Raw genomic sequence first — 14867 nt, forward strand, 5'->3', positions numbered from 1 at the left:
AAGCAAACAGTTGCTTTCGGAAGACTCCTATTTCATGCTGACCCAGATAATAATATATAAAGTGCTTGCAGTTCTAAACAGTGAGGGTGTTGTGTAAGGATATTATAGCTGTAGTCATTGCAAGCTTCCTGACCACATTTCCCAGAAAACTGATGTAAGCAAAAGGCCATCAGAAGGTTTACTAATATATTCTATTTTTATTCAGGCTAAGAGGAGGCAGTGCCCAGACCTGAGTATTATAGGCTAAGTACCTTGGGAGTAAATTCAGGGTAGCCAAACAATGGCTGAACAAATAGAAGAAAAGGGCTTCAGATGCGACCACGTTTGCCGGATGAATTCCTGTAAGTGACCTTTTAAGCCTCTCAGGGCAAAAGCAAGCTTTTCTGTAAAGGACAACTGTCCTCCCAGCACTTGCTTGGAAGCAAACGCGGGAAATAAGTGAAAACTACGGTGTTGGGCTCTGTAACTGCCACACGAAACCGGATCCAAGGTTTTGTTAAAAAAGACAATTTCATGCTAGTATTTCTTTAGCTCCCTTTTTAACTATTACCTCGGTGCTACAGCACTGTCTGAACAAGTCTGCTGGGTACTAAATACTCCCAAGTAACTGAATCTACCTAGGGAGCTCGTGGATGGAAGGTACTGTCACCTGTCCTCGCCTTACTCAGCGGCAGGCAGCAATAATTTGCTTTTTTGGAACATGCTTTACTGCAAAGACCTCCGAACACCTTTGAAACGTGGAACCTAGAAAGCTCATCGCATTTTACGAGGGGGAAAGAGGGGCCCTTTGGGGACCAACGCAGGCAGCGGGGCAGTGAGGGAAGGGGTGGCGGGGAGCGACCCCCCAGCCCGCACTGCGCCCCGGGGCCAGGCGCGGCTCTGAAGCGGGGACCCTTCGGCAACACTTGTAGGGTCATCAGGCTGCCAAAGTGTTTCAGTTTCTTTAATAGGAATAATATTGACCAACCAAACTGTTTCCTTTTCATTAATGTTTTTCACTGAGGTTTTCACATTTTCATTAAAAGGATTTATCAGTCGGATTCTGGTTTTGGTCGACACAAGGCAAAAATTCTCATTTCATTAAAAGAAATTTGAGGACAAGTGATTAGGAGGCAGAGTTTCACCCATGGTTATGAGCCATGCTCAGCCAAAGAGCGCTCGGTCCAGCTCCTTACCTGACGTGCCGAACCGACACCAACCCGCCGCGGGGCTGCCTGGTCCTGACCTCTCGGTTCCCCTGCGTCCGACCGGCCCAGGCTGGGAACCGGTCACATCTGCTGTGACATCCCACTCTCAGGAAGCTCCTTGAACACAGAAAGGAACAGAAATTATAAACTGAGGAGGGGAAGAAACGAGGGCAGGGGAATGAGGTGAGACCCCGTGGGAGAAAAACCCCTCCCTGGTCCCACATGCATGGCCGAGGCTGGTGGCACCGGAGCCCGGCCGTGGTGCTGCGAGAGGAGAGCTGCCGCGGGCGGAGCGGCCAAGCTCAACGCCGCGGTGCAGCCAGCACGCTCGCTGGTGACATGGAGCGGGTCAGCGCACCTCAGTAACTGTTTTCTGTAAAAAGAGGGATGCAACTTCTGCTTGTCCTGCTTGTTTTGAGACTTCACCCCCTGAAAGCCATGGGAGGCTCAGACAGACGAAGGAGTACAAAGACCTCCTGCGGCAAAGGAGGACTGGAAAATAATAGCAGGGTGAGCGAAAGCTGGTGCTGCATCGCGGCAGGTTGAGGTCCAGCCCGGCAGCATCACCAGTGCTGCGATACCAGGTGGGGGCTGTGGCAATGGCTTTGTCCTGAGCATCACGGCACCCGTTTCCCTGCCTGAGTCAGGGGTCCTCTCTCCGGTCACATTCTCTGGCACCCCAGTTCAGGTACCCCTGAGCTGAGCACAGGCTGGTTTGCCCTGTGTGCTTCAGCTATCTCCCTGCTCCTGCTCTTAGACACGATTGACTTCCTCAGTCTCACCTCTCCTTCCCCGGCATGGCCGGCACTCTCCACCTGCAGCACTGGCACCGGAGGAGCTCGGTCCCGTTGTCGGGTCACTGCAGAAACAGCACGTGCAGCAGCGAGGGACGAGTCTTAGCAGGGAAAGCCTGGGCATGCAACACAGGGGATTACAATCAAAAGAAAAAACCCTACAATCAGAAGGAAAAAAAGATGCACGCTTCAAAAGAAGATAAAATCGGCGCCTCTTTGGAAGAGTGATGGGTGAATTCAAACAAGTTCAGTGCATGTTAGCACTCCCCGAGTCCTCTCCCACAGTGTCTGGAGGGCTCAGCCCAGCGTCAACGGCTGAGCAACACGGGAGAGCGGGGGGTGAAGAACCGCCGCTAGCAAAACAAAAACACGGGGAAATCTGCAGGCAGAAGAGTGAATTGACCTGTCTTGTGACTAGCTTGCAACCCCAGCGCCAAGGGTGGCTGGAGTCTGTTTCGACAAGCAGGATTACGAGTCTGCACTGGTCGTATCCCCTCTGCATACCCTGAAAAATCCCCCCTTGGTTTCCTCTAGCAATCCTGGCTCTCCGCCCTTGTAACACCGAGGTGTGAGCCAGCTACGTATGACCTCACTAGAAAAACTCCCACTGACTCCTTAAATTAACATTGATCACTTACCTAACCCCGTTTCAAACCCTCCGGCGCTGGGCCAGCACATGCGGTATTCTCGTTGCGTTAAAGTGTAACGTGTCCGAACCGCTCTCGCGGCAAGCAAGTCGGCTCCTGCCGGCGGCGGTTTCGTGGGTTTGAGGAGTCATTGCCACACCTGGCTGCAGCGAGAGGCGGCCGAGTCAGCCCGCGGCACCGACGTAACACGCGGCCGTGCCTCAGCAGTTTAAATAAACTAGTGGTTTTGTGTTTTCCTCCCTGTTTTAAGTATTTAACAGCGCAGGGTGATAGGGAAGCCCGACTCAGAGAACAGCGTGGGCTTGGGTTTTTTTGTGTAGTGCTCGTAGCATTTGGGAAAATGATCTTCTGTGTACTAAACATCTGAGTCATCCCCAGGAGAGAGATACATCCACACTGAAATTTTACCATGTACTCGTCCTTAGCCACAGCTTATAAGGAAAGGAGTCATTTAAATTATCAGGAAGAAGCTCACGCTGCCAACTCTTCCTCTTCTCTCTCCAGGCTTTGGAAACTTCAGTGAAAACCAAAAGGGGGTTTTATCCTCTTATTTCACCTTTTAAACTAATTAAACTGATGATCTATCCGAGGTTGGTCTGTGACCGCCTGCCGCGGTCTGGGTGCGAGGCGGTGGGAGCAGAGCCGGGGAGGCTGGCGGGGAGAGCTGGGCTTGGCACCGCACGGTGCTCATGCAGGCTTTTCCAGCAAAGCCCATTTCCTGGAAGCCAAGCAGGACTCACGTGCTGGGGTGCTTTGATGCTGTCACAAAGGTCAATATTTACCAGAAAGATCCCCTGCTGTCACATTGTCTGCGAGCCCGCACAAGGAGAAACTTCGCTGTGCAGAAATTCCGCCTAACTCAGCATGAGGGGACTCGGGTCGGGGGGAACCTGCGGACTACGGGGCGGCAGCAGGGAGACCTGGGGAGAGGTCTAGCACCGCCGACGAACAGCCTGCAAACGGCACCGGTGCCCAAAACGTCGCCTGCCTGGAAAGCTCCCAAAGGCACGCTCCAACCTGCCTGCGCTGGCTCGTAACACACCAACACCCAAACGCACACCGAGCCGCCGCCAGGTCAAAACCATCTCGGCAGAGCAAGATAACAACCCGTGGGTGCTCACGAGACTACCTGGAAGAGCAAGTCACGCCGGTAGCGCCGAGCTGGGGAGCTGCCGGATGGCGCGGGGCATCACTTGCCTTCCCCAGACCCTCGGTCCTGGTTGCACTGGCCGATGGCTGGGGGAGCCTGGCAGCGCAGAGCTCACCTGACACAGGCTGGGCGATCCCCAGTTGCTCAACCATCCCCTCCTGCTGCGGCGAGCTGAGGTCTGCGGCCCCCACTGCAATCTGGCATGGCACACGGGTGACAGGCGCCCATCGGCTCCCCTCCCGGGGCGGGGGGGTTCAGACACGGTCGACCCACGCTCAGTGCGGAGAGGGCCGGGGGGGCTCAGCAAGGCAACGCTTCTCAGGAGGACGGGAAGGAGCCGGGCGGCTCTCCTCGCTCCTGCACCACCTGCACGTCGGGGGCGTTTGAGCCCTCAGAGTCACAGCGGTGGGACATAAACTCTTGCAGACCCCTGGGTGGGAGCAAGCATGTGCTGCGTTTGCTCTGTCTGAAGGGACAAAGGATCTGTGCAGACTGACGTCTAGATGGGCCAGAGCACTCACGATGTCAAATAAAACCCCCAAAACAACAACCAAAAAAAAAAACCCCACCCAAACCCCCCTCCTCTGCGCTGGCATTCAGCAGGAAAGATGTTTCCCGGGTTCTTCTCCAGGCCAGGGCAAGCCCGGCTGGGAGGACGTGTGCTGGGCGAGCGGGGGGTCGCTGCCCGGTCTGTGTTTATCAGCCGCTGGGCTCTGGCATCGCTCAGCGTGTTGACATGGGGAGACGAGCACGGGACTGAGCACGGCTGTACCGCAGCCGCTCTGCTTTAACTTCTGCTAGTGCCTGGTCGGACCAGGACTCCCATGGAAGCCCCCAGCCACGTCGCAGCCATGAGAAGCCGCCGGTGAGCTGCCACAGCTCCGCCGGGAGCCCGGGGACCAGAGCTGGCTGCCTTCTGGCTCGCTGCGCAGCTGATGGAGGCCTCCAGCCCGCAGCCCAGATTTTGCCTTGCTGGTGAGAAGGGCAACAAGCTCCAAGGACAACACGAGGTGTCCCAAGACCCCGAGCTCAGCCACAGTGCCCCGCGGGCACTTCCATCCCAGGACTGAGGTCTTCTATCACAAAAAAATACGCAGAAAAGGCACCTCTTTCTCTGGGAAAACCACCCAACTAAACCTGCATCCAAGATAACGATTACCAGCTTCCTGCCAATAATATTCTCATTTTCCCTCCCTCGCCCCCCCAGCTCTCGTGGTAAATACATATTTGAAGAAACCAGGGTGGCGTGGACAAAGAACGTGAGGCGGTTCCTACACTAACAACCCTCCGTTCCTCTTCTCCTTTAGACCAAGCACACCGAATCCTTAGCGCTGAGTCAGGGCTAACTGCAGCGCAGCAGGACGGGAATCCCTCGAGGAGCCGTGGCCAGCACCTGAGGCTCCGGCTGCTCCAGCCTTCGACCCATCAGCGCGGGGTGTCCTGCCTTGCCCTCTGCCTCGGGGAAAAGCACCGCGCTGCAGCAGTACTTTGTTTCTCACAGTACTCTGATGGAAACCCTCCTCGTCTCCCACCCTTAGCTGCTCTTGGACCATGCCATCGGCACTTCGCTACTGCCGAGGGACTCGGAGTAAGTCACGCTTGGGGACTGAGCTGCAGCCCGCTGGAATAAAGCAGCTCAGCAGGGCAGAGATTAGACGTGGTGATAACTGCGCATTGGAAAGGGGAGTTACGGTCCCTTGTGCAGCCTCCTTTGTAGGACTGCAAGGCCAGGCTTGACAAAGCTGCGAGGGGATTGCCAGGATTAGTCCTAGCTCAATGCAGAGGTGCGAGCGAGGGGTCCCCTCTGCTGCTTTTCAGCCATTTGCTTCTCTTTGTCCCTGGCTGAACTGACCCAGGGCAATGTCAGGGTCACTGAACCGCTTCATCCCCAGAGCCCAAAACCAGGCTGAGCCGGTTGCAAGTCTGGGATCCCCAGTTGCAAGTCTGGGATCCCCAGCTGCAAGTCTGCAGCGCCAGGCAGATGTGAGCAGACATCCAGGGACTCCGGAGCTCCGGAGCCGCGAGGAGCCGTGAAAAGGCAAGCACTGGCCCCAGGATCAGCCCCCTCATCCAGCCTGCCGTGCTGTCATTGCAGCAGGAAGAGCCCGGGATGTGTCTGTGGGCAGCAAGGGGAGGCTAAAATCCCCTCTTGCACTCGGTTATGTCAGCCTTCCTCACGCGGGGGAAGTGTGGGGGCACTTCCACATAGCACATGTTTCAGGGTGCTTCTAACAGCTTCTAGCTGGGGGAAAATATTCCTCTTTTGAACCACAAACTATTCCTGGCAACTACTCAGCTAAAGAAGAGCTGTAAAAAAATCAAACTCATTCAAGGCAGAAGATGTAGGCTCTGTGTCATCATTGCTACAGGCTGGAAAATGCCTGAGCGGGTCACCCTTGTTGACTTCCCTAAGTGACATCTGCAAGGCGTAAAAAAACCCCGCCTGCAGTCAGCACAAGCGCCCCAAGGCACGGCTCTTGGCTCACTGAGCGCCTCTTCGCACGCCACAGCGTCCGGTCGGGTCTGGGGACAGACCTGGGGCTCAGGGTGACACGGTTGGGTTGACCCAAGAGACATGAGCTTCACCTTGGCCGCACCGGCGGCAAATCCCAACACAGACAGGCTACGTCCCGCTCACGTGCAGCCTTGCCGTGGCTCACGGAGGCTGGTTTCGGTGGGCTGTTGTGTCGTGCGGATGGCTGACGTTGTGTGCTGATGGGGTGAAGCGCGTGCAAAAAGCGGGCAAGGGTAAGCGGAGTCAGAAGATGATGGTCTGGGACTCGCAACGCCACCTCTCTCCTCCAAATGAGACTAGGAAAGGACTCCGGTGACAGAGAATCGTATAATAAAATAAGTTCTTTTGTTTCTTTCTTTAGAAAACATCTCTCACACATGGTATAAAAACAGGTATTTTAGAAATAAATTTAAAGCTGGCTGTACTTCAGGGGCATCCTACACCCAATGTGTGTCTCAGCAGTAAACTCCTTTCTCAAAACAAAGCATGACAAACAAATGCAAGTGAATCCTCAGTGGGAAATACTATTAAATAACTAAAAAACCCCTCAACAAAACCAAAACTACACAGTTTAAAACAAAGCCAGACAGTTTTCTAAAAAGGAGGAGCTGGGTTCTTCCCCAGAAAAAATGACCCTGGCTGCATGTTTCTCTTCTGATAAAATATTGACCCTTGCTGAGTGCTGGAAAATCAGCGGCCAGCACCCGGGGAGCTCCCAGGAGCTGCACCGGCCGCGGGCGCGGGGCTGCTGCTGCTGCTGCTGCTGCTGCTGCTGCTGCTGCTCGCAGCGTCCCATCCTGGAGGCAGCGTTGCAGCCGCGCGCCGAGCGGGACCCACCGCAGCTGCCACAGGGCAGTGTCACTGACCCATCGCTCATCTCTAAAGCTGCATTTCAAGTTAGGTTTGGAAAGATCAATAAATTAACGAAGCCACAGAAGAAAAATCAAAACAAAAACCACCCAAAAAGGTGTTCGTGTTCTCAGTACAGGAGGAAGCGCTCGCGGACCTTCTCCTCGATGGAGTGCAGCTTGGTAGCTCGCAGCGCGTCCAGCAGCTCCTTGGTGACCTCGTAGTGCCCCTCTTTGAGGTGGATGAGGAAAGCCCTGAACTTCTCCTGGATGGCCGCCCTGGTCTCCAGCGACTGCTTCCTAGGCGAGCGCTCCAGGATTTGCTGCAGGCGCTTCAGCTTTCTGACGGGGATGTTCTGGTACACCACAAAGTCTATCATGGCTTGCTCACAGTCGTCGTCTCCTAGAGCTGGTGGGAGAAAACAACCTGGAGGTGAGGGGGAAGGTGACCGCGGGACACCGGGAGAGCAGGTCACAGCCCCACCAAGCCTCTCCGTGGGACATCTGCCCAGAGAGGTGGGAGATGCCCCATCCCTGGAAACATTCAAAGTCAGGTTGGACGGGGCTGTGAGCAACCTGATCTAGCTGAAGATGTCCCTGCTCATTGCAGGGGGGTTGGACTACATGACCTTGAAAGGTCCCTTCCAACCCAAACCGTTCTACGGCATCGTCCTTTCCAGCCGTGGCTTGGACCAGGGGTCCCAGCCCAGTGAGCCCTGCCAGGAAACCTGCCTCTCACAACCCATCTTCCAGATCCCGGAGGGTATTTTAGCTCACATGACCACGTCCATCCACGGACACGAGCTGGGGACCCCCTGCCCAGCTCTGCCCACGCGTGCAGGTGCCCAGGCAGAGCGCGAGTCCCTGCACCGAGGACGCGGCAGCATCTGGCTTGCAGCGGGCTCGTCCTTTTGCCTAAGTCGAGGGGGAAGAGGGGAGGCGGCCGGCTCGTGCTGCCGGCGGGTGTGCGGTGCAACAAGCAGGTCAGAATAAGCATTTTGCAAGTGGAAAAAAATGAGGTTAGAAGGAATAAGGAGGAGAAAAGCACCGAATATGACATCGTTAACTGGCCGAGGCCCATCTCTGCCAGCTAACTGCCCTGGAAGGTTGGGTCCAGCCCGCGCCGCAGGCAGGATTGCCCAGTAGCAGCCCGTCCTGTATGGGGCAGTTAGAAAACAACATGTAAATGTTCCTGTTATTTTGAAAAAAGTAAATATACCTTTTCTGTGCTCCTCCTTGCCATGGAACAGTGGAAAAGGGAAACTCCAGAAAAATCTGAAGTAATTGCAGTAAGTATTTACACATGTTATTTTTCCTGAAAGCTTCTATTTTCCCATGCAGATTTTTACATCTCAGGGCAGGACCAGCCCTACGCACAGCCCGGATCGGGGCTTTTGGACAGGCCCGGTCCCAGCTGGCTACAGCATCACTGGAGTGCATCCAGCGTAAAGAATGAAATCACAAAGAATTTTCAAGAGACCAAGGCCAAACGATTACTCAGTCAAGGAGAGATTAGCCTAGTTTTATGCCATTGTAAACTGGGAACGGTTTCACTGGTTATACTGGGGTGGGCTCGCTTGCCCGGACTCTGCCTCTCCTGCAAACTCGGGGTTTATATTGAATTGCTCCGGCGATCGCCGTTGCAGCAGGGAGGAAGGCAGGTGCCCGCGTGCCTCCCGAGTGAAATCATGATGAACCGGAGTTAAAAATACCCCTCGGCTCCCATTGCTCACGGGCCTCCTCTCGCTCTATAAATAGCTGAAAGGCCGGTCTGGCCGCGGGTGCCGTTGCCTAACGAGCGGCAGCGCCCGTGCTGCTGACGCTGCTCTCACCTGACCGCCCCTCCCCTCCCCGGGACCGCGGCCCGCTGATGACAGAGCTCTCCATCTCCTCTCTCCGGCGGGATCACGCTCCTGGCAAGGAGCTCGTGGCGTGAGTCAGGCTTCGTAAGGAGAAATGCCCCGCGTTGGCGGTGCCAGGAGAGGATGGGAAGGCAAGAGCTGCTCTCGCACGCTGCTGGGGGGAACAGCCTCCTTGCTCCGTCACCACAGGGGAGAAGCTTTTATCGAAGCTCTTCTATCAAGCTTCATCTATTTGAAAGAAAGACTTTTTTTTTTTTTTTTTTTAATACTGGAACAACCTCCCTAGGGATGCGGTGGAGTTCCCATCGCTGGAGGTTTTCAGGACATGGTGCTGGATAATCTCATCCAGGTTCCCTTTCCCATGAAAGGTTGGACCAGGTGAACTTGCAAAGTCCCTTCCAGCCTGGGCTGTTCTATGGCTCTGTGATTGATTTTTTGGGGGGAATTTCAAGGGTGCAGGTTCACTGCCACCCAGATCACTCACGTTGAATTTGTCTCCCGTGTATCTTGGCTGGATGCTCAGGGTAGAGCGGGTGGTTCGAAACAGCCACCTGCCTCACCTCAACTGACGTCAGGCCCTTAAGATGGTTTTCAGTCCCTTTCTCATCCCCTGACGTGTTGGGGTGCATGTCACAAAGCACCCCCGGAGCCAGCCCATCGCTCTCCCCTGCTCCTTTGCCCCGTGCTTTTGCCAAGAAAGGTTGGACCAAATGATCCTTGAGGTCCCTTCCAACCTGGTATTCCACGATTCTACGATCTGTGCCCGCTGGCGGCTCCTGCCCAACCTTCAGCCTCCACCGAGGCTCGGCGCTACCTTTGCGCTATCACGGTGACACAGCTGACACCACGTCTCTACTTTTTCACCTAACAGGTCAAAATCCCCCCTACGCTCAGCTCCGGTGAACCTTGGACTCTGCTCCATTCAACCTGCACGAGAGAAGGCTGCGGCCACAATAAAAGCTTCCTGGAAAAGAGGCTGAAAGCCTGGCAGAAGCGAGCGCAGGAGGCACGCCAGGAGCCGAGCTGGCTGGCTCAGCCCTTCACACCGCCTCTGTTTACATGACCGCCAGCCATCGGTTATCACTGCGAGCTACCTGTTACAGCCGAACGGCTGCCAAAACTGTCCTTATGTCGCAGCATCCCCAGTTATCCCAGTCCCTAGTAAGAACTGGCGGGATTTCACTGCCAGCTCTTTGTTCTCGCTGAGCCAGGAGCCTGCACGGGCTCTGGCTGAGCTGTGGCCGTTGCTTAAGCCCTGCACCCTGCCCTTGCCCTACAGGACCGACCCTGGAGAGGGAAGAAGGCAGACAGTCTATATTTTATCCATAATTACTATTAATTATGGATCACGCCTTACTTTTACAAGCTCTTTCACCTCATTTTGCATCGAAGTAGAAAAAAGTCGCCAGAAACTTTGCTCTCGCCCTGGCAGCATTGTGGTCCCGGCATCCCCCTCCTCTGCCCGCAGAGCCGCCGCTCACCTGATGCCTCCGTGCCGTTGCTTCTCACCAGTCCGCAGGAGGTGCAGAGGGTGTCGTGGTACTGGTTGCCCTGCACGTTGGTCACCTTCCCCTGCTGCTCGCAGTCCTGGTGCGGCTGGCACGGCTTGGTGCTGGAGTTGGAGGAAGAGAAGAAGCCGCGGGGGCAGGCGCGGCACTGGGTGTTCTCGAAGGGGGTACCTGCGCACGGGGAGGCAAGGGGACCGTCAGCCCAGGGTGACAAGGTGGCAAGGGAGCAGCGGCAGGAGCTGGGGATGATGCCGGCAGAGCAAAGCATGCCAGACACCATTCGAGCACGAGGGTGATGTTTTGGAGACCACCATTGCCTGCAGCTCCCCTGGGAAGCGTGTGTCCTCTTGTAGGGCAAACAGCAACGCTTCCCCCAGCCATCTCCCAAGCCAAAGCATTTGGCACGTGCTGATAAATTGTCACCAGCTTCCAGACACAAGAGGAGATCTTATCGGCTACTGAAAACGGCCACCTCCTGGGTAGGAGACGCCAGCCGGGACGAAGGGTAAGCTGGGTGCCAAACCAGCCCTTTGATTCACAGCAGAGTCAGGAGGCTCCTGGCCAAGTGAAAGGAAAAGTCACTGAGAAGGTGAAAGCTCCGCTCGCTTCTGCAGCGCTGCAGTTTCCCACCCAGGCTCCGGGCCAGACCCGCCGCTGTTTCACAGGGACGGTGCCACGCCAGGGAGATTGCACCAGGGTGTCTTGCACATTCCTTGGGAGAAGAGGGAATGGCCCTGAGAGCAGCAAATTTCACACCCCTTTTCATCTGCTCTTCCTATATCTAGTTAAGAACAAGGTTTCTACCTTGTTGCAACCCACTTTAGGCCATTGCTTTGGCTTTACCAGGAGAAGTCCTAGCCAGCCCCGCTGACGACCCCAACGCCTGAGTCAGTATTTGCAAAGGGGAAAGCCGAAAAAAAGCCTGCGTCCCCAGCGGGACCGCACGCGGATCAAAGCACCCGTCCAAGCCCAAAGGCAGCGAGGTCTGCCCCCAGCCCCACAGCTTCCCCGTCCAGCCACCAGCGCTCACAGCCCCCGGGCTCTGCCCACCCGCGCTGGATGCTCGGTCATTGCTGTGGGGTTCGGATGTCTGGGCCAGGGTGCCGTCATTCCCCACACAAGAAGCCATTTGCAATAAATAAATAATAATAACTAGAAAAAATTAGCTTCTCCTCAAAAGCCCCAGCTTGCTCGCATGGCTCCTCAGTCCTACAGCCAAGCCTCTGGCCAAATCGGATGTTTAATTTCAAAGGGCTTCCCCGTGTTGCTTGGAGACCTAGTTACCTTTTGCTGCGTTACTGCATTTTGTAACAGTCACGTCCTATAGAAAAATTAAACCCCGAACCTCAACCGTAAGCATCAGCTAAAGACAACAAGTATTTCTCCTCTGGCCTGTGAGCCTGGAGCTCTTCTGTGCTGCGCACAGAAGGACTTCAAGAGCCTCCACATTTCAAAGCATGAAGCAAGATAACGCTGGTTTTGCTGATGCTGCCCACGCTGTTTTATTACACCCAGCTGTGGTTTCCAGACAGAGCCCGGTCCTCGGTGATTCAGGGGAGAGTGAGAGGGAAACCCGCTTGTAGGCAATTTGTATTTTTAGAAAGTATGCACACATACAAATAGGGGCAACTAAGGGACCAGGCAAACTTGTGCCGGGGAAACAACGGAAAAATAACCCCCCTAAAATGTCTTGTGACTTACCTCTCGCCAGGGGACAGAGACTCCGACTCCTGAATCTCCCCCAGATGTGAATCGAAACAAGGACGATTTTATGGGTTTGGAACGTGTCCATATATCCATTTCATGTTTTGAATACAGCCTCTCCAAATTGCTCAATAAAAACCGCAAAACCCAGCCCCAGAGCTACACACATTCGCCAGCCCTGCCCTTGCATCATTAGCAGCCCTTTTCAGTCCAGATAATTAGCATTCCCCGCTCCCTGCCTGCGAGGAGAAGGGAGCTGACAGAGGAGCGGGAGCCGCTCCGACCTTTCCACCTGCCACGAGCCCCGGCAAGGCGAGCTGCTGCGCCGGGGACGGCTGAATCACGGCCCGCCTCTGCCTGTTGCGGCAGGTGAAGCAGTTAACCGGGATCGCCGCGTCCCGTCTAAGCGTGGTGCTGGGGGATTTCAAAGGCTTTTCAAAGCAAAAGCGGGGAAGAAACCAAAACAAACCACTCCTTGGAAAAGAAGCCAGGAGCAGTTTCACCCGCCAGCAAGGACAGCACCGCGCTGGTGAGCAAAAAGGGAGTAGGTCAGGCTATGGGCAATCGTCGGCTGCTGTATTTCACCTTGATTTTTAGCTCCGGTGGAGATTTCGGGATGTGACAAGAGCCTCGCAAGCACGCACACCGCTGCCGCAGCTGCCTGGCTAGGGTACTTACCCAGTTTCTCTACGCCGGAGCCCAGCGGGCAGTCGGAATGCCTGATGCAGAACTCCATCTCCGAGTAGTAGCCCTCCTGGCACTGACAGACGCGGTTGTGGGTGGAATTGCACTGCTGGACCTCCACCTGCTTCTCCCCACAGATGACGTTACAGTACCGGCACTTCTCCAGGTAGTTCCAGTACTGCGTGTAGTGCAAATCCGGGCAGGGTTCGCACACCGTCTGTCTGTCCCTGGTGCAGTGCTGTGCCACGAAGGTCCCCGGCGGGCACTGCTGGCAGGTGAGCTTCTCGTTCGTAACAGCATCTTTCCATTGGTAAGTGGGTTGGGCGCTGCAGCCGAGCTCAGCCAGGAAAAGGAGGAGAGAGGCAAACATCCACTACAGCAAAGACAGCGCAAAGAGCCCTCAGCTCGTCCTCTCGCACAGGCAGAAGCAGCAAACACGGCTGCTGCGTTACAGAATTCGTTACCGTTGTAGATGCAAGAAATTATTCTCCCGCCTCACGCTCTCCCCAGCCCCAGGGATAAAGCAACGGTGGTACCGGGGACCAGCCGCTGTCCCCCGCGTGCCTCCCCATCGCCCTCCGCTTGCCATCCCAGGTGACAAAGCATCCTTCCCAAACCCATTTTATGGTGCCTTCCCAACCCCATTTCCCTCTTTCAGCACTAAAAGCAGCTCCAGCACATTCTCCTCCTCTTTTCACCCCAGTCAGTTCCCCACCGTTTGGGGTAAGGCCTTTGCAGATCAAGAAGCAGAAGGGAAGTTTTCCAAACTAGCAAATACGTAGCATGCTCCATAGGAACTCTAAACTTTTTTGGAAACCCGGATACTGGGTATAGGACTGGAGAATCCCAGAGTCTTGTTTATCCTCCCTTTCCTTTTCAAAGCACATGTGCCCAGCCTTAAGAGCAGATGGTATGTTACCTTGGATGGATGCCTTAAATTCGGCACGTGGCAGGATAGCATAGCACCGAGGGCTTCCGAGCGCCGTGATCAGAAACCTGGGGAGACAGAGAGGGTTCCTCAGAGGCTGGCGCTGGCTCCGAGGACAGTGGCTGAGTCGGAGCTCCTCTCTGTAGCAGCAGTGCCGATCCAGCCGTCCAGCTTCCAAGCAGAAAGAGAGAGAGAGATGAGTAAGGACTGTTATAAAAGGTTAAGTTTTCTCGTACGCTGTTCAGACAGTCCTTCCCCTGAGGGAGATGCCGGCTCTCCCCAGCCCAGGGACAGAAGGAGAGTCTTATAGCGTGGTGGAGAACCGGCTCACCGATGGAAGGCTGCGACCGTGCTCCTGACACACTCATCACCCTGACATGCGTAAGCGCTCGGAGGAGGAAAGTCACCCCCAGCCCGGGAGCAGGCGGCACCCACAGCAGCGGCTGCGGCCAAGGAGGGAGCAGAAGCGGGCGAGGTGACGGGGCAGCAGTCCCTCCCCATCCCATCCCATCCCATCCCATCCCCCGGGAGCGGCTGCCCTCCCTCCCCATCCCATCCCATCCCATCCCATCCCACCCCATCCCTCGGGAGCGGCTCCTCCCGGGGAGCGGCTCCGCTCCCCTCCCCGCCCCGCATCCCCGGTCCCTACCGCGCCGCGCCGCGCCGCTCCCCTCGGCGGGCAGCACCTTTATAGCCCCAGCCCGTGGGAAAGACCCCTCTTGCGCAAGCGACCGGCGGTATCCCGGCCCGCCCGGCCCCCTCACCCCCTCCCGGGCTCCCGGCGCGGCGGGCACCGGCTCCGCTTTCCCGTTCATCCCCGCAGCCCGGCGCTCTCTGTCGTCTGAACGCCGCTTTTGCTCCCGTTTCTGCTTTTGCGCAGAAGCAGCGAAGCTCTCAGGGCAATGGAATGTATGTACCTGCGGGGAGCGGGGAGGCGGGGGGGAGCCGCGGAGCCGCAAGTTTCACGGGGGAAGGTTGAGGATTTTTTTTTTTTATTTTTTTTTTTTTTTTTTTTTTTTTTTTTTGCCGGGGAAAGGCAG

General features: G+C 55.8%; 1 protein-coding gene across 2 annotated transcripts; it reads right to left on the reverse strand.

Annotated features, from left to right (window-relative positions):
- Positions 1 to 6619: 6619 nt before the first annotated feature.
- On the reverse strand, positions 6620 to 14618 carry TNFRSF6B (TNF receptor superfamily member 6b). Of its 2 annotated transcripts, XM_050907342.1 has the most exons (5): positions 14592 to 14618; positions 13819 to 13895; positions 12894 to 13272; positions 10485 to 10682; positions 6620 to 7550 (listed from the first exon to the last, which is right to left on the reverse strand). In XM_050907342.1, exons 2-5 carry the CDS (start codon positions 13858 to 13860, stop codon positions 7273 to 7275), a joined length of 897 nt encoding a protein of 298 aa, XP_050763299.1. In that variant the 5' UTR covers positions 13861 to 13895; positions 14592 to 14618; the 3' UTR covers positions 6620 to 7272. The 2 variants fall into 2 exon arrangements, with proteins under 2 accessions (XP_050763299.1, XP_050763298.1); XM_050907341.1 differs by lacking the exon at positions 14592 to 14618 and having other exon boundaries at positions 13819 to 14091.
- Between the last annotated feature and the right edge of the window lie 249 nt (positions 14619 to 14867).

The sequence above is a fragment of the Gymnogyps californianus genome, chromosome 17, assembly GCF_018139145.2.
Source record: "Gymnogyps californianus isolate 813 chromosome 17, ASM1813914v2, whole genome shotgun sequence".
Taxonomy (NCBI): Eukaryota; Metazoa; Chordata; class Aves; order Accipitriformes; family Cathartidae; genus Gymnogyps; species Gymnogyps californianus.

What these genes read in the sequence shown, in the direction of transcription:
- TNFRSF6B (XM_050907342.1), bottom strand. Translation starts at nt 13,860, where the DNA reads ATGCTATCCTGCCACGTGCCGAATTTAAGGCATCCATCCAAG. An exon ending in CTCCGGCGTAGAGAAACTGG is followed by an intron (nt 10,683 to 12,893) that starts GTAAGTACCCTA and finishes CCCCGTGCGCAG; the next exon opens with GTACCCCCTTCGAGAACACC. An exon ending in CAACGGCACGGAGGCATCAG is followed by an intron (nt 7,551 to 10,484) that starts GTGAGCGGCGGC and finishes TTCTCCCACCAG; the next exon opens with CTCTAGGAGACGACGACTGT.